This window comes from Polyodon spathula, chromosome 5 (assembly GCF_017654505.1).
Source record: "Polyodon spathula isolate WHYD16114869_AA chromosome 5, ASM1765450v1, whole genome shotgun sequence".
In the NCBI taxonomy this organism is placed as follows: domain Eukaryota; kingdom Metazoa; phylum Chordata; class Actinopteri; order Acipenseriformes; family Polyodontidae; genus Polyodon; species Polyodon spathula.
Genome location: NC_054538.1, coordinates 33,627,069 through 33,647,055, shown reverse-complemented (window position 1 = coordinate 33,647,055; position 19,987 = coordinate 33,627,069). Strand labels below are relative to the sequence as shown.

The window sequence follows — 19,987 nt, the reverse complement described above, 5'->3', positions numbered from 1 at the left end:
AGACATTGAATTTTCTGCATAAGAGAACTATTCGTTTTTATAGGAAAGTTGTCTGGGATTATTTCAGACATTATCAATGTTCATAGGAAAGTGACAGGTGCTTAATATTTACAGTACAGTGCTTGACAAGCTGAGGGCTATCTTATCTGATGAGTGCACTGAATGTGACCAGCATCATTTAACTGGGTTATAAAGGAACCCTTTTATGTAAGATAAAATCAGGAGGTTGTTAAATGAAGCGACTCTTGTTTATTATTCCTTACTAAATGGTCTAGAAATAGTTTCTCGATTTGCTTTCAGTAACGTGTACAGAAAATGTTTGTCCTTAAGTATAACACTGAATTAAATGATAATACATTTGTTGTTTTGTTCTTAAATAAAACACAAGATTTTTAAACACATTATTCTTCATGGGGAATTTGGCAGTTACAAACAGTTGCTTTGAAAAATATTATGTTAGTTTCACAGTTACTTTTAATAATAATAATTAAAAAAAAAAAAATGGAATTGAATTCTCTGATTTGTAGTACTGTTCACTACAGTTGTTTCTAACACATACTCTGTCCAGACTGTAAATACTGTTATATTTTTTATGAAAAATGTTGTACATACTGTAGCAGACCTCTTGAGATTCACACCCCTGGGTAAATGATGTACTAGTGTTTTATTTGCTTTGATGTTACTGTAATCATTCTTATTACTGCTTTATATTTGTCACACTGAGATAGATTGTTGCCATAGAAATGGGAAATCCTGGCAGGCCTGGTGCTACAAATTATGGACAGCTTGTCAACTTGATTTACAAAGACTGCTGACCAATACTCTATAAACTCAATAAACTTAAACAAAACGTGCTAAGAATCTAAATTGTGCTTTCTTTTTTTCTTTTTTTACTGTGAAAGTTGCAAAGCCTGACAATACCAGAGTCCCTCAAAGGAAATGTTTGTCCAGTGTAGACATATTCAAAGGAAAGCTCCACCTTTGGTATTTTCAAGTGCAAACTTTGTAAAAAGGGAAGTTTATAGTGAGAATACATTTAAGGTATATGTATTATTGTATTTTCTCTAATCGCCTGATTTTTCTTTATCTTTTTTTTATTCAAAAATTGTTAAGTGACACTCACACTCTAGGAATTATCATCAAACCTGGGACATGTACCAAAACTAAGAATGCTGTGCTATACTGTATTTTAAAGTGAAAGTTAATGTTTTTCCTGCAATTACTTTTGCATACATTTTAGTTGGTGCCAAAAGGGTAAAAAGGATTCCAGTGGTACATGGTAGAGCCCGCATCGAGAGGGCTCTGTCACTGTTAGAAAAGAATTTATTTCTTTTTCTTATTTATTTTCTCTTAAAAAAAAAAAAAAAAAAAAAAAAAAGAAAACTTTAAAACCTATATTTACCTTGAACTTGTGATATTTTGGCAAGTAACATTCCGCTGAGGAAAACAGTTACTAACATAATTCGAATAGAAAAACGACATACACTTAGAGAAAAAGTTATTATTATTATTAAGATTATTATTAGTGCTAACATATTTATTTATTGGGGTCTTACTCTTTCTTATTATAATTTATATGGACATGTACAATTGTTGAATAGTCTGTAGTATTGAGTCGGACTCTAAACTTGTTGTTGGAGGCGGGGCATCATTCAAGCAGGCAGGGAGTGGATTGGCTGGTGCTGAAAGAACTGAAACAGGGTTGGCTGTTTGACTGGCTGGTTTTGAGGGAGGGTGTTGTTTGGATCCAGCTGATGACAGAAGTGTGGACCAATCATGTCTTCCCTGTTGATTTGTTGTCCAGTAGTTGCAAATTGAGCCTTCATTACGGTGTCCTGTCACAGACATGATTTCACTTGTCTAGACCAGTGTCAGAAAGTATGTTTAAGTAGCTTTTTATGTTATCAGATTAGTTGTAGATTAGAATGTTAAGGGTAAAAGCCGATATGTATGCGTGCACAGTTAAGCACTTCAGTGTGCCAGCGGGCATCTATGCAAAATAGAAACCCACTAGATCTGGAAGCTGATTGGCTGTTCGCGCTAATATATTTCAAATTATCAATATATTCTCCTTTTATCTATATATGTACAGTATTAGCAAGTGATTGGAAGCCTGCACCACTAAATTGGTTTCAGTTCACCGCACACCAGGTCAGTACATTCTTACACTTTCTCATTCTGGGTGCATGCAAACACTTTTATGCTTCAGGCATCCTGGCACGATGAGACGAGGGGTGCATTGAGAAACAACTTATTACAGTTTTCTGTGCATTTCACTACCAAGTAGTGTTAACGGTTCATATCCCAGACCATGTTTTGCTTGGAAGATGTGCCATTCATTTTAAGTTTTACTTCCAGCCCTCCAGCCTCCAAGCTTGTTTAAATGAAATGTTCTAAGAATGTGATTTCATTATATTTATGCTATGCTATAGGCTGTGGGACAGATATACAAACCCCTAGCTCCAGTGCAGAATTTCGCTCCACCTTTTCAGAGTGCAATCCAAAAAACCTGTTAAGTTTCCAAAAATAAAGTAGGTAGTTGAAGAAACCTGTTGGACCTCACTTTTGAAGTAGTTAGGCCTAAGTTGCACCTTTGGGCTATCCTTTTAATAGTTGTCTGCTTTGTATTGCAGGTTACAGTATGTTATTTACATTCCACAAGTACAGACTTAGCTAGAATCAACTATATTAGTGGTCATTTATATGGCAAAAACAAAAAAAAAATCTTCTGTCAATTTGTACATTTAGCTTTTATTTTTTTTCCCCCTCTTGAACATAAACCCTTGTTGGTTGTACAAACATTATCTGGTCAGACAATCTGCTTCTATTATTAGTTAAAAGCTACCTGATCTGTACACATGTAGATAACTGCATTATCTATTTGTGTAAGAGGCCAATCAACTGTTACATCTACAGCCTTAAGATTTAAACCTTTAAACTGACAGCATTAAACAGTTTCCCTTCATTTTGTGATCATTGGAAACTTACAGTAAGGGCCTGAACTGAGTCATACCTGCAATCCCATATGATTTTGTTTTATTGAGTATAAAGAAGAAAGAAGAATGCAGTGACCAGACATCTATGTACTGTATTTGTATTCTGATGTTTTGATTTTGTTTAACTGGTATGGTTCTGAAAAAAGAGGTGGAGCTAAATCTAATGATTCTGAAATGGATTAACCAACCTTGGGTGTTGTCTCTTGATCATAGATCTAGCTTTTGATCAAAGACGTTCTGTGTGTTCTAGCTCTCACACTGCTGAATCTGTTGACAAAACAAAGCATGGCCGCAATCTTTGTGGAGTCAATGGAGTGTGAAGCCTTGCTTTCAGCTCTGGTCCTCCCTATTTGAATGTGATGCGTCATGTAATTCCCCAGTTTGTTCATTGTAAACAAACCAGTTTAGCCAGCTTGACTGTACAGTGTTTACCCAATGTCATCAGATGGTGCTGTCATTCAGTCCAGGGAAGAGTTATACCTGAATGGGACTACAAAGTGCAAATGGTGCCTTTGTTTTAATATATAATTTTTCACCAGTCGCTTAATATTTTGTGCTCTGTTGTAGAACAACTTCCGTACTAATGGCCACTGGGGCTGCTTTAATTAGAAAACATGTCATTTCTAACTTGCAGACTTAAGAATCGTGTATTTTTCCATTTCATACTTTGTCCCTGGATTTTTAACATTATGTATATCTGCAGCTGCTGTGCCTTATCAGTCTGTTGCTGTAGTAGAAGTGGTCATATTGAACATTTGTTGTGGCTACCAGTTAGGATATCTTTTCAGTTTTATGTCTTTCTTTATGTTTTACTTTTTTTTGTGGTAGATGCATGCCCATGTGGTATTAATCATAGACATCTGTAACCCAGTATAGATCAGTCAGTGTGTCTTTATACAAGAGCCAAGGCCATGTAGTGAACAGGTATCAAGGGTTACATTTCTTTGGTACTGTTTTGAAGGCATTACTTATCTGTTACTTGAATGGTGCTAGCTTTTGCTTGTAAGACACTTTGGCGGATCTAGCCTAGGTTACAGATGTCTGTGGCAGGCAAATAGAGCTCATTCTTGCGTGTGCTGACAAAGATGCAATTTGTGTGGAAATGTCACATACATAATGCTGGAATTTCCCAGCTTCTTTCAAACTAACAGGCTGTGTTTGGCTGATGCTGCAGTGGCACAGATAGGGCTGGCTGCTTGAATACAGTAGTTGTGCTGATTAGTTTCTTTTGAGGCAGAACATTGATGGGATGATCCAGCAAAAAATAAAATATCAGACTCATAGTGTTATTGTTGCGAAGACTGTGCTATTCAAAATATGTGACATTAGCTTTCGCTACGGTTTCCTGTTACAATTTATCATCTTAGCTTACTAAGCGGAAAGTAAATATGATAAAGCAGATATTTTTGTAGATTGATTTTTAAATTTGAGTTGCAGCTGAAGTCCTAATGCAGCAGACTTCTACTGTCTGGTAGCAAGAGCCCTTTTGAGTACTCTGTCTGAACTGTATTTGTGTGAATGAAGGTTGTCTCATTTAAAACTTGTTGTTTGAGTTACAGTATGGTTTCTTTGAAGATTTCAAAGAAAAGATTGGTGCCCTATACTAATCTAATACTTGATTAGTGTCTTCAGACAAGGCATTCCAGGAAAAAGTAGTTAAAAAAAATATGTATATATTTAATTGAAAGGAGCTATAAGTGCAGTAGGTTTTTTTTGCATGTACACAAGCTTTAAATGATTTAAAAAATCATTTTTTCAGGACATTTCAGACAAAAACCCTTCAGCTGTGTAGAAAGAAAGAAAGTACAGTGCAGTAAACTTGTTTTTGAAAAATTCTGTGGCTGTCACGATTGTCAGAAAATAATGTTATTTCCAAAAAGTTGTGTTTTTTTAATATTCAGTTGATATGTTTTACATAAATATTGGACTTCTGATTATGCAGAATATTTAAGTACTTCCTGGCTTGTGCGTACTTGTGGCAAAGTGGTTTGTAGTGCTCCGGTGTATAGGTGAGTTGAGGTGCTCCAACAAAGGACAAGCACAAAGTCTACCGGTCAGGTTTCTTTTAATGCCCCTTTTAAACCGGGTTTCAAATAATAAAGCTGGCTCTACCCAGCAATGGGTATTGCCAGTGAAAACTGGACCCAAAATAATAAAGCTGGTTCTACCCAGCAATGGGTATTACCAGCTACAAAACAAAGGGGTTGCAGTCCCGAAATAATAAACACTAAAACACGTCTCCAAACTGGGTGCTCTGGTGCAGGTGCGGTGCTCTGAGTGCTGGTGCTCGTGCGCGTTCAAGTCCGGGCTTCTTGCTGCAGCTCCAGCTTCGTATCAGCCGTCTGACAAAACAAACACAATACTCCTCAATGAACCCACACTTCATTCAAGATTCCGTCCTTGTCTCCTCCCATTAACCACAACAAAAGGAGCCGATTACGGCGTCACGTCCCCCTAAAGTATCCTAAGCCCCCTCGCCCCCCCCCCTCCGATAGCTAGTTCAATCACGTCCCCTCCAATTCATGACTGAAACTTCGCTCACCGTACTAGGGCGATGACTCCAGGTACCGTAACGCCGCCCTCTTCCTGAATGGCCGGCTCCCGACTGTCCCTGGGATGAACTGCCCATCCATTCAGTAGGAAGCCCGCAGCTCCTGTTGTACAGTGCCCTCACTGGTCGAGAGGGAGATTTTTGATTGGATTTATTCGCTCTCCGTCACAGTACTGTATTTAGGATAGTTTGTGATTTCCAAACAATCATGCCTTGCTCTTTATGCTTTTTTTTTCTTTCTGTTTTACAGCAGCCGACGCTCAGGCTAAACTAGATGAGAAGAAATCTCAGGCATCCAGTCGCCCTACTTCCGCTGCTTCAGGACAAAGCAACAACGCTGGAAACAAACTAGGTTTAGTACAGGCTTTACTGACCTCCTGATCCAGCAGCAGTATCCATTCCTACGTTTGTATATTCATCTGTCCTTGCATTCACTTTGCAGTGAAAGGAGAGATGGCTGCAACCTTTGACTTTTTTTTTTATTGTAAGCACTATCCTTTACCTCACTGGGAAAAGCCATGGCTGTTTTTATTAGAGAATTTTACAGCACTGGGATATCGCCACGGATTGTATCAGTCACTTATCCGTGGTTATTCTGGGATTATTCGTAGAAATATGCAGTTGATGCTGTCCAAATAGAGTTCTTGGTACTAATAACAAATAACAACAAAAAAAGATGGGATATAGGTTGATCAATTCATCCACAAAATAAGTTGAGTGAAAGATAATAACAATACAGGGAAGTAAACAACTTTGGAATTCACAATTTGTATGGTGCCATGGCTTGAAACTCATACTAGTCCTGTGCCCAGTCCTGGATTTCAGAACTTCTTTCAATTAAATAGATTATTTAAATTATCAGGAGCCAGAGGTTTGATGTTAAATACATTGTTCTTCCCTTTTATAGCTGTATGAATAACTTCTATTTGTAAATCTACAGACGCAGGTGTGATTTATTCATGCTATGATGAGTGTTGTCAGTTTAGATTTCCTAGGGGACTGATTGTTCAGACTTCTGTCGCCTGCTCATTTCAATAATATACTTAAGCAGTGGAAGATCTGAAAACCAGGATGGAGTGCAGGGCTACTGCGAGTTTCAAGCCTTGTGGTTTAGATGTTCATCCATAACTAAATTGAATCTGTAAATGTTTGTTTTTCAAAATACTTTATCCCTTCAACCCACAATGCTTTGTATGCTGTGGGACTAAATATTCCTTGAATTAATGTACTTCCATGATCAGGTTTAGCAAATTCTTGTAATCTTTTACTTCTCACCAAAAAAACAAAGTAATTGTATTTTTCCTTAAGTGTCAATTCTTGGTTTCGTGGCTCTTTATTTTGTTATCATCATACATTATTTAGATCTCATCAGCAATGTGCATTCTAGCTATTGGACAGGATTCCAGTGTCTAAATTGCAACTCGTTGGAGGTTATTTATCCGGACTAGTGGTAGTGTACTTTAGTAAAGCCTTGTCTATGGGATAATATAATAATATATTAACTTTTGAAGCAAGGAACTGTTCTTTGGTGTTTTTTCTCCGAAGTGGCTAAGTTGCATATATTTTCTTTACAGAGTCACTAGTACTGAAGGTTGATGAAAGGCAAAGGCTCGCTAGAGAACGGCGAGAGGAACGTGAAAAGCAGCTAGGTATGTACCTTTATGTATTTCTTAACAGTGTGCTGTGCTGGTAAACACATCTTCTTACTGATGCCCCTGGAGGACAAAGGCCAGCCCTGCAGATGTCTAAATTGAAGTCTGTGGGAACCAGGCTAGTAGGGGCACTGACACCTTCCCTGCTGTGTTTGTCCCTCTAACTTTCTACAGCATCAGAGCCAATGCACCGCTCCTTCTGTGTTCTGCTACTCCAGTTTTTAGTGTTCTTAATTTCTCATATTTCTAGTCCCCATATTCAGAGCACAGTGACCTTTCAAAACGGTTCAATCCACCTGTTCTATACTTTAAAATGACCAGGAACACCATTGTTCATAAATGATGCTGTCTTTTTAATGTAGATACCTTTTATATTAAACATTATAATACAAACACATGCAATTGTTTTTAATTCATGGATTTGTGGCATGTAGACAAAGGAGCCAGACAAAGGCACGGTTTTAATAATTTGTCTCAATCCTAGGGAGCTTTGGTGGCTGCAGGCTACCTTAAACCCTGCCAGATCATGATTATAAATCCTAGGTTTGACAAGATCTGACTCATTAATGTTATTGTAGTCTGCCTTACCAGACTAAGGCAGCGCCAGCATATTGATTTGCAATTACCCAACTTTACAGAAGTGGACAATGATCTGTGTTCGCTCTTCAAGAAACCTTTTTACAGAGTGTAAAGTTATCTGCTAAATCTCAAAAAAGGCAGTACATTAAGTGTTTGATGTATTTTACTTCTAGATTTTGACGTAAACAATATTTTTTTTTGGTTTTAGAACATTACATTTTTAGTAATGTACTTCATAAACTGTACCATAAAGTTTCAAGAGAATCCTATTTTACTAGAAAAGTGTGTGGGAAACAGCACTCTAAAAATTGCATAGACAATTATAGATGATTATAGTGTTGAAGGTTTTAGTAACTTTTACATATTCAACACTACAGAGTGAATTTTTATTTTCATTCTGGAATTTGTCGACAACAGAGTTACTGCACGAATCACAGAGCTCCAAATTAGGCTGTATTGTCAAGCCCATGTAGAGCTTGATCAAAAGAAAGACATTTTCCTCAAATTCTTAGCTGTTTAATTTGGATTAAATGCATTTTATTGTTCATACACTATGTTTATGTGTCATGTAATGCCCCAGTTTGTTCATTGTAAACAAACCAGTTTAGCCAGCTTGACTGTACAGTGTTTACCCAATGTCATCAGATGGTGCTGTCATTCAGTCCAGGGAAGAGTTATACCTGAATGGGACTACAAAGTGCAAATGGTGCCTTTGTTTTAATATATAATTTTTCACCAGTCGCTTAATATTTTGTGCTCTGTTGTAGAACAACTTCTGTACTAATGGCCACTGGGGCTGCTTTAATTAGAAAACATGTCATTTCTAACTTGCAGACTTAAGAATCGTGTGTATTTTTCCATTTCATACTTTGTCCCTGGATTTTTAACGTTATGTATATCCGCAGCTGCTGTGCCTTATCGGTCTGTTGCTGTAGTAGAAGTGGTCAAGAAAGTGGAAAAGAAAGACATTTTTCCTCAAATTCTTAGCTGTTTAATTTGGATTAAACGCATTTTATTGTTCATACGCTATGTTTATGGGCTTGTTGGTTTATAGGCTCATTCATGGAATAACTACAGTAATCCTTGAACGTTCATGGACTATTCTCTAAAATTGTAAGGCTCATTCCCACATCTCTGAGGATAGTGTTGTGTGTATTTATGCCATAAGTTTTGCATCACCTTATAGAATGAACTAATCTTGCTTCATAATGTTGAATGCGACCTGCTGAATAATGTTACATTAACATATTGAATTAAATCCCGCTTTGCAGTTTTCTATATAAACTGACAAAAATATAATAATCTAACATGAACTACTGTTACTACTATTATGGCTTCAGGTAGACTTTTGTAATATCAATTTGTTTTTTCTTAGATTATGTGAAGTTAAATAAAAGATCTAAATGATACACACACACACACACACACACACACACACACACACACACACACTGCTGTACAAAAGTCTTAGACATTTTTGCATGTTTCTAATCTGAATTTTTCGCATCTCAATTGTGCATTTTTAATGTTCTTTCTGTTGATTATATATAATTTTTAATGACCTTTCTATTGATTATATATAAACGGCCACAACAGCAGAAAACACCAGTGGAGGCTCGGAGTAAACCACTGTTCCTCACAACATCGATACACATTGTAACTCCTGAGTGTGTCTAAGACTTTTGTACAGCAGTGTATATATAATTATTTATTTTTTAAATTATCTCAATCCTAAAATTCTAGGTGATGTAAAACTTTTGGCCATAGCTGTAGATTTTTTTTTTTTTTTTTTTGTGTGATACCACGGATTTCCATCATTTACTGGAAAGTATTATTTTAAATATTTTCTCCAGGATCTTGAAGTTTGATTGCATGTTTTGTTTTTTTTTTCAGCTGCTCGGGAATCTGCCTTTTTAGAAAGAGAGGAACGGGCTAAGCAGCACTATGAAAAGCACCTGGAAGAGCGGAAGAAGAAATTAGAAGAGCAGCGAATAAAGGAAGAAAAACGACGAGCTGCCGTAGAGGAAAAACGAAGACACAGGCTTGAGGAACAAAAGGTACACAAGTGAATATCTAGACATGAGTAAAGAAAGATCACCTGTAATACAATATTGCTGTTTATAAATGAATTCACCAGCATCTAGTATGCCTTCATCTACGTGTGTGTTCATCTTGTTGTGCATTCCAATAACAGTAACAGCATCACCTTGTCTGTGTCTTCGAAGCGAGAATTCTTGAAAATCTGTACATCTGCTTGTATATGCTTTTTTTTTTTTTTTTTTGCCCAGAAGCTCTTTCACAAACACTACATTACATCTTGCCGACTTTAAACAACCCGCAGATACTTCATCTGCCATTCAAAATATAAGAACATATTTTTTGTTTGCGTTTTTCTGCATTACTACTGCTTGCAACTGCTTCGGTCACTGTAGTACTCGTACAGTCACTAGATGGCTGATAATTGGATGCAGATGGTGATCTTCTTCATGAGAATCCCCTGAAGATGTTGACTGCATAGCAAAAAAAACTTTCGATTGACAACTGACTTACTATCTGTGTACACCGCACTAGGTATTCATTTTTATACTTAAAAATATCTGTCAGGCCGTCCCTATTAAACTAGTCCAGACAATTGTCATGCTGATGCGCTGGGGAGACTGCACGGGGTTGATCCCCGGAGCCAGCATCGCAGCCGTTGTGTGTGTTGATGCGCTGGAGAGGCAAAATGAGCTGATCCCTGGAGCCAGCATTACACTTCGGCAATTAACACCAGACAGAAGGATATCTACATCATCAAATGGAAAACAACGCAAATGGATGGAGATGCAGATGGATCACATTAGTTTACTGCAAAACTACGTCTTAGTTGGTGCTTATCTTGGCGAGAGCCGAGTTCAAATCAGCATGAAGTTCAACATCTACGCTCATGTAATGGGAATTAAATCGTAGGGAAAATAACAAAAGCATAAAGCCAAATTAGGGAACTGCAAAAATGAAATGTGAGTTAAAAGTAGGATTGGGGATGAGCAATTCATGTAGTTTGTCAGCTCTGTTTGAAATAAAATTAAGGGGACCAGAATTAAGGCAAGACACGAAGGTAAAAGCAAAGATTGTTTTGTAATTAACAGCTTTTTCTGAGTTTAATTAGGAAACAGAATTAGTTAATTCTTGATATTTACATTTAGGGACTGTCCCGTGCAATTAGCATTTACTTTTTTCTAAAATACTTGTTGTATTACTAGTAATATGGACCTCTGTTACTATGGGACATAACACATTATTTTAAAATTAAATACAGCCCATGATGAGATACTAGGTTAATTCCACTGTTCATTGCGCTGCTAGGATCTGTAACCGAAATACTTTAATAGTAATAGTATGTGTATGCATTACACCCAACATGAAATGGTACTTCAGTATGGACGCTTTGAGCTGGATTAATTTGAACATTTGTGTACAGTTTCCGAGATCGGTTATGTAGTGTGGACAGGGCCTAAAAGTAAATATCCTTAATATTGCTGCGTAAGCCAAATATGAGGCTTATTGCTGCCACCTACAGGACTGGAGTGTACCTTAATCAATGCAGTTATATTTTAGAACTGTATTTTATGGTCATTATGCTGCAGTGTAATAGATTACCATGAATATGCATGTCTGCGTCCCTTTCCATTCTGTGCGTCCCGTGAATGCAAGGCAAAATATTTTTCCGTCCAATGGATTTATTTTGTGTCTAGGATGCACATTTTTGTATTAACACAACCTCTGTGCATATATTTTTTATATATAGAAATTGAGAAATGTTCTTTTTATCTGTGTGCCTCGTAGTTACTTTGTATTTTAGAAGCAGTGTTAGCCCATTCAGTCCATAATTTTTGACCACTTTTTACACTTAGAGGCAGCACATTTTGTGTTGACATCGGAGCAGGATTTCTGAGAACTGCCTGCTGTAGAGTGCTGTTTTTTTCAGTGTGTTTTTTTTTTTTTTTGCATCTACGGTATACGATCGCTCGTTGTGATCAATTCAACTTCCTCTGCTGGTACATGTCTAAACAGAATGAGGTTTAAAAAACAATTGGAAGCAAACTTTACTTTCATTCTAGGCGCTGGCACCTTCTTCACACAGTTCTTCAGAACTGCCATAAATGATACAAAACACAAAGCAAAACGTATGCAAATTAGCAAAATGATAAAGATTCCTTAAATTAACAGACTGAGGAGTCATTTATTTACCAGCATTGGTGTTTTTTGTCATGTTCAACTGTAACTCCCCTTTTAAAATGACCCTGAGCACTGTTTAAGGTGTTTTGGTTTTTTTTAATTGAAACGGAGAAACTGTTAACTGAAGTTAATTCATAAAGGAGAGGTGAAAAGTCTGAAGAAAACACCAAAAGCTAGAAGCGCTAGTGTGTCTCTCTTGGAGAAGGTTAGAGGTAGTCTGTTTTTATTTGTTTATTTAACAGATTAGTCTAGATAAAAACATTCAGTCTATTAATTTTCCTGAAAAACACAATTTTTTGTAAAATCAGGTTCCAGAAGCCAATGTGTGTGTGTGTGTGTGTGTGAAAGAAAAATAAAAAACTGAAATATCTTGCTTGCATAAATATTCAACCCCTGTGCTGTGGAAGCTCCTGGTTTGCACCGATGAAAGAAATCTCACCACCCAGGCACTGCCAAGAAAAGGCCGTCCCTCAAAACTGGAAGGAGACTTGTGAGAGAGGCCAACAATCACTTTGAAGGAACTACAGAGTTCACCAGTCAACCATATCAAGAGCTCTTCATAACACTGGACTGTACGGGAGGGTGGCAAGAAAGAAGCCGTTACTCAAAAAGTACCATCTGAAAGCCGTCTGGAGTTTGCCAGAAAGCATGAGAGTGACCCAGCTGTGATGTGGAAAAAGGTTTTGTGGTCAGATGAGATCTAAAACTTTGGCCAAAACTCAAAGCGCTATGTATGGCGCAAACCTAACACTGCCATTTCCTCAAGACACACCATCCCTACAGTGAAGTATGGTGGTGGTAGCATCATGCTGTGGGGATGCTTCTCATCATCAGGGACTGGGCATCTTGTTACAGTTGAAGGAAGAATGGATGGAGCAAAATACAGGAAAATACTGCAAGAGAATCTGCTTCAGTCCACTAAAAAAGTGAAGCTTGGGAGGAAATTCACCTTTCAGCAGGACAATGATCCCAAGCACAAGACCAAAGCAACACTGGAGTGGCTCAAGAACAAAAAGGTGAATGTCCTACAGTGGCCCAGTCAAAGTCCTGATCTCAATCCCATTGAGAATCTGTGTCACTATTTGAAAATTGCGGTCCACAAGCGTAGTCCAACCAACCTGAACAACCTGAAGCAAATCTGCCAAGAAGAATGGGCCAAAATCACTCTGACACTGTGTGCAAAGCTGGTACATACTTACCCCAAAAAGAATTAAAGCTGTTAGTGCAGCGAAAGGTGGATCTACCAAATATTAATGTGTGGGGGTTGAATACTTATGCAAGCAAGATATTTCAGTTTTTTCTATATATCTTAAAAATATTTCCCAACATAAAACCAATGTCACCTTACAATAGTTGATTTTGAGTTTAAGTGTTTTAAAATAAAATATCGAACAGAACGAACTTTCAATGTACCATTTGTAATTCAGTAATATGAGAGAATTTGTCAGGGGTCTGAATACTTTTGCAAGGCACTGTGTGTATGTAGGCACTGTTATGTGTGTGTGTGTGTGTGTGTGTGTGTGTGTGTGTGTGTGTATATATATATATATATATATATATATATATATATATATATATATATATATATATATATAATTTTAAATTTAATGTAGCAACTTTTATTTTAGCATTTTTCACCTGCAGATGTGTTTTATTATGATGTGCTTTTGTACTGGAGACTGCAGCTTAAAAGTTTGAATGTTTGTTTTGTGAAAAGATTTGAAGTGACAAAACTGTGGGCATACTGCAGCAACATTTGAATTGTATTTCACCAGCCATTAAATATGTTAACTGCACTTCTTGACTCTTTAGCGTGCCTGTGTGTTGTGCTCTACTTTTTCAATTTTAAGCATGTCTAATTGTACACATAATCTATCTACCTGATGTTAAAAATACTCCCTCTGCAAAAATGCCTGTAATTTTGCCACTGCCTGAGTCAACACCCCTCTCCCACTTTTGTCTGTTCTAACTGGAGTTTAGGGAGTCACATTTGAAATGAACAAGTCTGATTTGAAATCGCTGTGGCAGATAGAACCATGGCATGGAACTGAATGCTCTCAGCCTGAAAAGACAAAGTTTTACAAGAAAAAGCTTTTTCAAATCGTTTGTAAATATTTACTGTGACATTAGAAACCCGTATTTTGGTAATTGCCTTAGATAACTATAACATTTTATAAATAATTAATTGTTTGATGTTAATAATTTAAACAAGCGATTTACATGTAGATAGTCTCCAGTGCTCTGATTTTAAAAGCAGTTAATGAAAGAGAGGGGTAGCAAAATAGCTAATGTGTTTAAGATTTACAGTTCATGTACATTGGTCTAAATGTAGTAGAAAGTCTCAATGAAAGTCAAATGGCTGACTGCAAAGATCTGTATTGAAATAAGACCTTACATCTAGTAAGCAGTAATCACACAAGGAGATTAAATATCTGTCAAGCTATCTCATTTTCAAGCTTACTACAGGAACGACTAAAAAGAGATCCCATCAGTTGATTTTATTCACACCACATACATACAGTACATCTCTCAGCAATACATGCAAAGATGCTGAGGAGAGAAATACAATGCACTGCCAGAAACCTGGTTGAGAAGAACTTATAGCTTTGGTTAGATTATATGGTTATTGAAGTCTAGGTCTAGGAGACATTTCTGAGTCGAATAATAATAATTAATAAGTTATTATTAACAAATAATAATTTAAGACATTAAATATTAGGCAGTGAATGGAAATACAGTGGTGATGACCCATCTGAAATTTGAGTTTGGTGCAGGACCTGCTAAAATCAGCTTGTCACAAATACCGCAAACTGGGGGTGCTGCTTTGTGAAGCAATACTAAAAACACAAGTTATCCTATTCCTGTAAAGGAAACTCATGAAAAAAAAAAAATGACACTGGCACGCAAGGCTTCCTTCGTACACAGTTGTGTTCAATGGCTTTCAGCATCCCCACTATAACAATTGTTCCAGCACCACTAGTTGGCATGAGATATGTTGATATTTTAATGTATCCCCTGTTCAATACTGCCACACCAGTGTCATCACAGTATTGTTTAAATATTACCCTTTTTATTTTACTCTTAAATACTGGTGGTGTTTCATTTCAACAGCATGTATCCAACACCTGGCCAAAGGCATATTGTAAATCAGCAGTACTTTGTTTCCAGGCCTGTTCTGGTCCTGTTCTGGGCCTGATCTGCCTCAAATTATGACTCTGCTTATGACTGCCTCCTTCTCCTCTAAAATCATACATCCACAAACTCTTCACTACCTTGTCTCCTTCCCCACCCGTCCTCTGTTCAGTCACTCACCATCACCCTCTGCAACCCCTACTATTCCACCCTTCTTCTCGCCCCCCTCGGACTCTGATCTTTGTTCCCTGCTCCAGAGCCATAAACCCACCACATGTCCTCTAGACCTCCTCCCCACTCACCTCTTCCAGGCTGCTGCCCCTGCTGGTACTCCCTTTCATCTCTTCTCTTTTCTTCTCAACACCTCTGCTCTCTGGCTGTTTCCCCTCTATTTTCTGCTTTTATTTGAATTTTATCTTTTGCTACTGATTTTATTGTACTTTGCAACTGCTCTTATCTGTAGTGTGATACTTTACAGTGTGATATTTTGTAATGTGATACTTTGTACTGTGATATTTTGTAACTTAAGTCGCCCTGAATAATGGTGTCTGCTAAGAAATAAATGATAATAATAATCTGTTGTTGAAGTATTAGATAATGCTCTTAAGTTATGAAAAAAATAAGTAAAGCAACTACCTAAACACATTACCTGAAGGTACAGTAGAATCACATTGCAACAACTGATGTTTAAAAAGTTTTCTAACATGTGTCTTTGCATTCAATTCCAAAGGAGCGACATGAAGCTGTTGTTCGAAGGACGACCGAGAGAAGCCAAAAAGCAAAACAAAAACCCAACAGGTGGTCATGGGGAGGAGCAATGCACAACAGCACCATCAACTCCAGTGGTAAATAGAGGATTTTATTTGCATTGCTTTCACATCATAAAATGTTTTGTGTATAACATCACTTAAAAGAATGAAAGATATTAAGCTTTATTAAAGCTTGAGAAGTAGTCGTTTTTAAATCAAAATGAGGTCTCTCTTGCATGTTGTTGTTTTTCGGTACTTTTGAAATTTCAGATAAATTGACAAATACAGAATCCAGCTATCTATTAAATTCTGTGTACAACAGAAGATCTAAATTTTAAAGACTGGGTTCCACGCATATTTGCGTTATTGAAACACATCTCCACAGCATTCCTTTTTTGAGAAGATTTTTTTCTCATTTAAACACATGTCCTTCCTGTTTGTCTTGCTGTGCTAAACTTTTTATTTTATTTTATTTGCTTTGTTCTTTCTTTCTTTAAAAAACTTTCATCGTCTTGCATTGGCTGTACCTTTTTTATTTTTTATTTTTGTCTTGGCCAGGTTTTATTGAATCCTCTTTCCCCTTTCTCGATTCAGCAGACCTGGAGCACCACTTCCAAGGTGCTTGTGGTTTTTGCAGATATGGAACAAAAATGCAATGTGAATATCCACTTCTCCATCTATATATCTCAAACTTAGCGAGTAGGGCATCTGCTAACTGGCACCTACATGCTTACAATTGGAGTACATAGATAGAGTAGAAACCTAGATTAGAGACTTTCCAATAAACATACTTTTGTAGATTGGCATTTTCTATTTGGCACAGTTAATATACCAATGAATAGTATATTATATATTAGATGAATACAGTGAGATTACGAGTGAAGTTAAGCTTGGTTTTCAGTGCAGCAAAAATTAGCTCCACACATTTTACATTTTTTTTTTACTAAGTAGACATAAAAGCCCAATAACGAGAAACCGAATTATTAAAATTATTCATTTATTGTCATTATACAACTCAAGTTACTCCTTTTTGTATTCATGGTAGGACATTATTACTATGTGGCATAAAAACAGAAGTTCATAAGCCTTACATCTTTCAAGTTTTGCTCTTTTGAGAATCTTGAAGCACTGTAATCTGTACTGATATCGGTATCAGATTTTCTGAAATGCTATGTACTAGAAAGAGCTTTGCCTTGTCAAACACAAATAGCCAATCTTCAGTTTTGCGTAAATCAGATCTATTCCTAAAAGTCATTGGAAGGGTCTGAATTGTTCCTCAATACCTGATTACCGGTGGTTTTTGGTGTTTAGAATATCACAAAAGTTTGGGTTTTACCTGTCACCTGCCATTATCTCCATTTGTTTTAGATGCAGACCGGCGGTCTGTTTCCACCATGAACCTCTCGAAACATGTTGATCCAGTCATTAGCAAGCGGCTCTCCTCCTCATCTGCAACATTATTAAATGCTCCAGACAGAGGTACAGTTTCAATTATTGTTTTAAATTTGGAGAAACTAACATTTTAAACTAGTCTTGTGTATGAGAAGCTACTTTCCTTAAATAAGGGATAATTTATAATCTAGCTAGGTGCAAATGAAAACAAGGATAATGTAAAGATCCAGTATCATACCTTACCCATCGTAGTGTTTCAGTTTTACCTGAGAAAGTTTGTGGGGTGTTTTTTTGCTGTTCTCTCGTTTTCCCATTTCGATTACCTGTGAAAATCCACAAAGGATTCGAGGTCCCGGAAGTAAAATTCTAGTCACCAAAGTGCTACTTAAAAATAACACCAACTGGTTTTCAAAAGACTGCAGGAATCAAGGTTTCAAATGTGTGTTTAAGTTGTTTTTTACAGTAATGTTACCCTAATGTGAATGAATGAATGAATGAATAGCCCAAAGTGTTGGAAAGCCAGTTCAGAATTACCAGGATTTTTGTTAGGAACAGGGCACGATATGACAAACAAACACTGATTCTGATCTTAAAATATATATTTATATTCATTGTGTCAGGTGTATAGTAAATCAAGAAAGGCTGCTGAAATCTTTTATGTTGTACAGACGCTTCATCTTACTGTTGTCAGCCATGGCCATTGTAATGTGTACCCATTTCCGCTGATACATCATACTGTGTTCTTTGCATGATGTCAAACTTTAAAAACTGTCAGTGTTTCTATATTATTATTATTATTATTATTATTATATACAAGTCAAGGGAACACAGAGACATACATTCTCTGAATACTTGTGCCATGTTAAGTATTACAAGACCAAAGAGTGTAAAAATGGCATTTATACTTATTGTGTCCTTTATTTTTTATTCTTACAACTGGCGTTGGATGCTTTTGTGGTGGTGTTTTTTCCATTACATTTTTTAATTGTCAGTTTCATATTATTTCACAAAAGGTAACTATTTTCCAACAAAAAAGTATAGTAGGATATAAAGTAGTACTATTGTAGTCCTTTCCAACACCACGACTCACACCTGCTTGGTCTCGATTTCCTCTGGTCTCCTGAGAAGGATTTTAAGTTTGTGTTCATTTGCTTAATTGGGTTAAGGACCTGGTTGGTGTTAAGTTAAGGCTACCGTAATAATTTGAAGCAGGCTTGTGAGAAACTGAGAAAAACAAAGTGACAATGACACCTATACACGCTCTCACTGTAAACAGCGCATATTGTTTTTACATTAACAACCATGTGAATGTAATTTATAATTACATTTTCTTTAATGTATAAGTTACAGGCCATTTGTAGCAATTGCGCCATTTCTTTGAGAATGGATTGTTAGTCATTAACCTGTTTTATGCTGTAGTTGTTGATCTAACTTTTGACATGTTACCTGCAGGATGATAACTTCATCCAAGTGTTTGGTGTTAATGTTAGACAGGTAGAAATGTCGTCTTGATATCTGGGACTTTTAAAATAACTTGTTTGATTTATTTGAACAGCCTTACAGAAAAGGATTCCGAACTTTATCAAACTTCAGTCAAAGCCACGCTCCTCCTCCCGAGGAAAGCCCTCTCAGGATCCACAGCCAGGTGTTCCTGTGGAACAAAAATGTATTGGAAAGAGTTTTAAGTAGCATTCACTTTAATCACTTTAATATTGAATGTGAAACTGTCTGGAAGTCATCAGTGTTGATTTGAGACCTTTTTTTTTTTTTATCAAATTATCTAATAGTTATAAGGTCAGTTCACCAGCATTAGTATGCAGCCAAATCTCAGTAAACTGATGGCTTTTACAAAATTCTTTATTTTTATTATTATTATTATTGTTGTTTTTTTTGGTTTTTTTGAATCTAAGTCTCTTACAATACCAGCACATCAAACCTAAGGCAACTTTACAGTACTACTGTATACATGCATGCAATAAAACTGAAGTAAAATAAAAGGGCTTTTAACTAGGAGGTCCACGGTTCAAATCCCAGCTCACTCACTGACTCACTGCGTGACCTTGAGCATGTCACTTAACTATGTGCTCCGTCTTTCGGGTGAGATGTTGTTGTCAGTGACTCTGCAGCTGATACAGAGACTAGGATGTGTGAACAATGTAAGTCACCTTGGATAAAGGCATCTGCTAAGTAAACAAATAATAGTATAGCTTTCTCTAAACTATTCAGCACCTGCCTTGCATTTCTCTTTCTACAGTCCTAGTATTGCAATATAATACTGGTTTGTTCCTTAAAAGCTATAAGTTATACATTAATATTACTAGAAGTGGAAAAGCCAAATGGGACTCATATCTAGTGCTTACTTGAAAGTGTTTAACCTAGAAACCACTGACGTTAGATGACATTGATTGAATACATTGTAAGGAAAACAGACAGGTTTCAAAGGTCAAATTAGACTTTTAGCCTGCCCAACCTTGACAAATAAACAAAAGTGCATGACAATTGCTTGTTTATAGTGTCCACATTTCCTTATGAAAGGAGCATAACCAACTTTTAACACCACTGACAGAGAGAGAGAGAGAGAGAGAGAGACTTTTGACTTTTAAGATCCTTTATTTAAACGTTCCAAATAAAATCCATTAAAATACAAATAAAGGTAAAACACAAAAAAGATTCCTACTGTCTCAGCAGAATTAAAAAATCCTAAAATACATCATGTTC

General features: G+C 36.7%; 1 protein-coding gene across 4 annotated transcripts in view; it reads left to right on the top strand.

The window, feature by feature from the left end:
• The window catches only part of LOC121315873 (ensconsin-like), a 50,704-nt gene that overhangs the window by 13,754 nt on the left and 16,963 nt on the right, over positions 1-19,987 (top strand). For 3 of the 4 annotated variants that reach the window (XM_041250426.1, XM_041250423.1, XM_041250422.1), the window contains exons 2-7: positions 5,798-5,899; positions 7,122-7,196; positions 9,672-9,835; positions 15,859-15,973; positions 17,246-17,356; positions 18,825-18,935. In XM_041250426.1, the coding sequence (XP_041106360.1) occupies positions 5,798-5,899; positions 7,122-7,196; positions 9,672-9,835; positions 15,859-15,973; positions 17,246-17,356; positions 18,825-18,935 (678 nt within the window). The remainder of the gene's footprint in view (positions 1-5,797; positions 5,900-7,121; positions 7,197-9,671; positions 9,836-15,858; positions 15,974-17,245; positions 17,357-18,824; positions 18,936-19,987) is intronic. The other variant, XM_041250425.1, reaches the window with a different exon arrangement.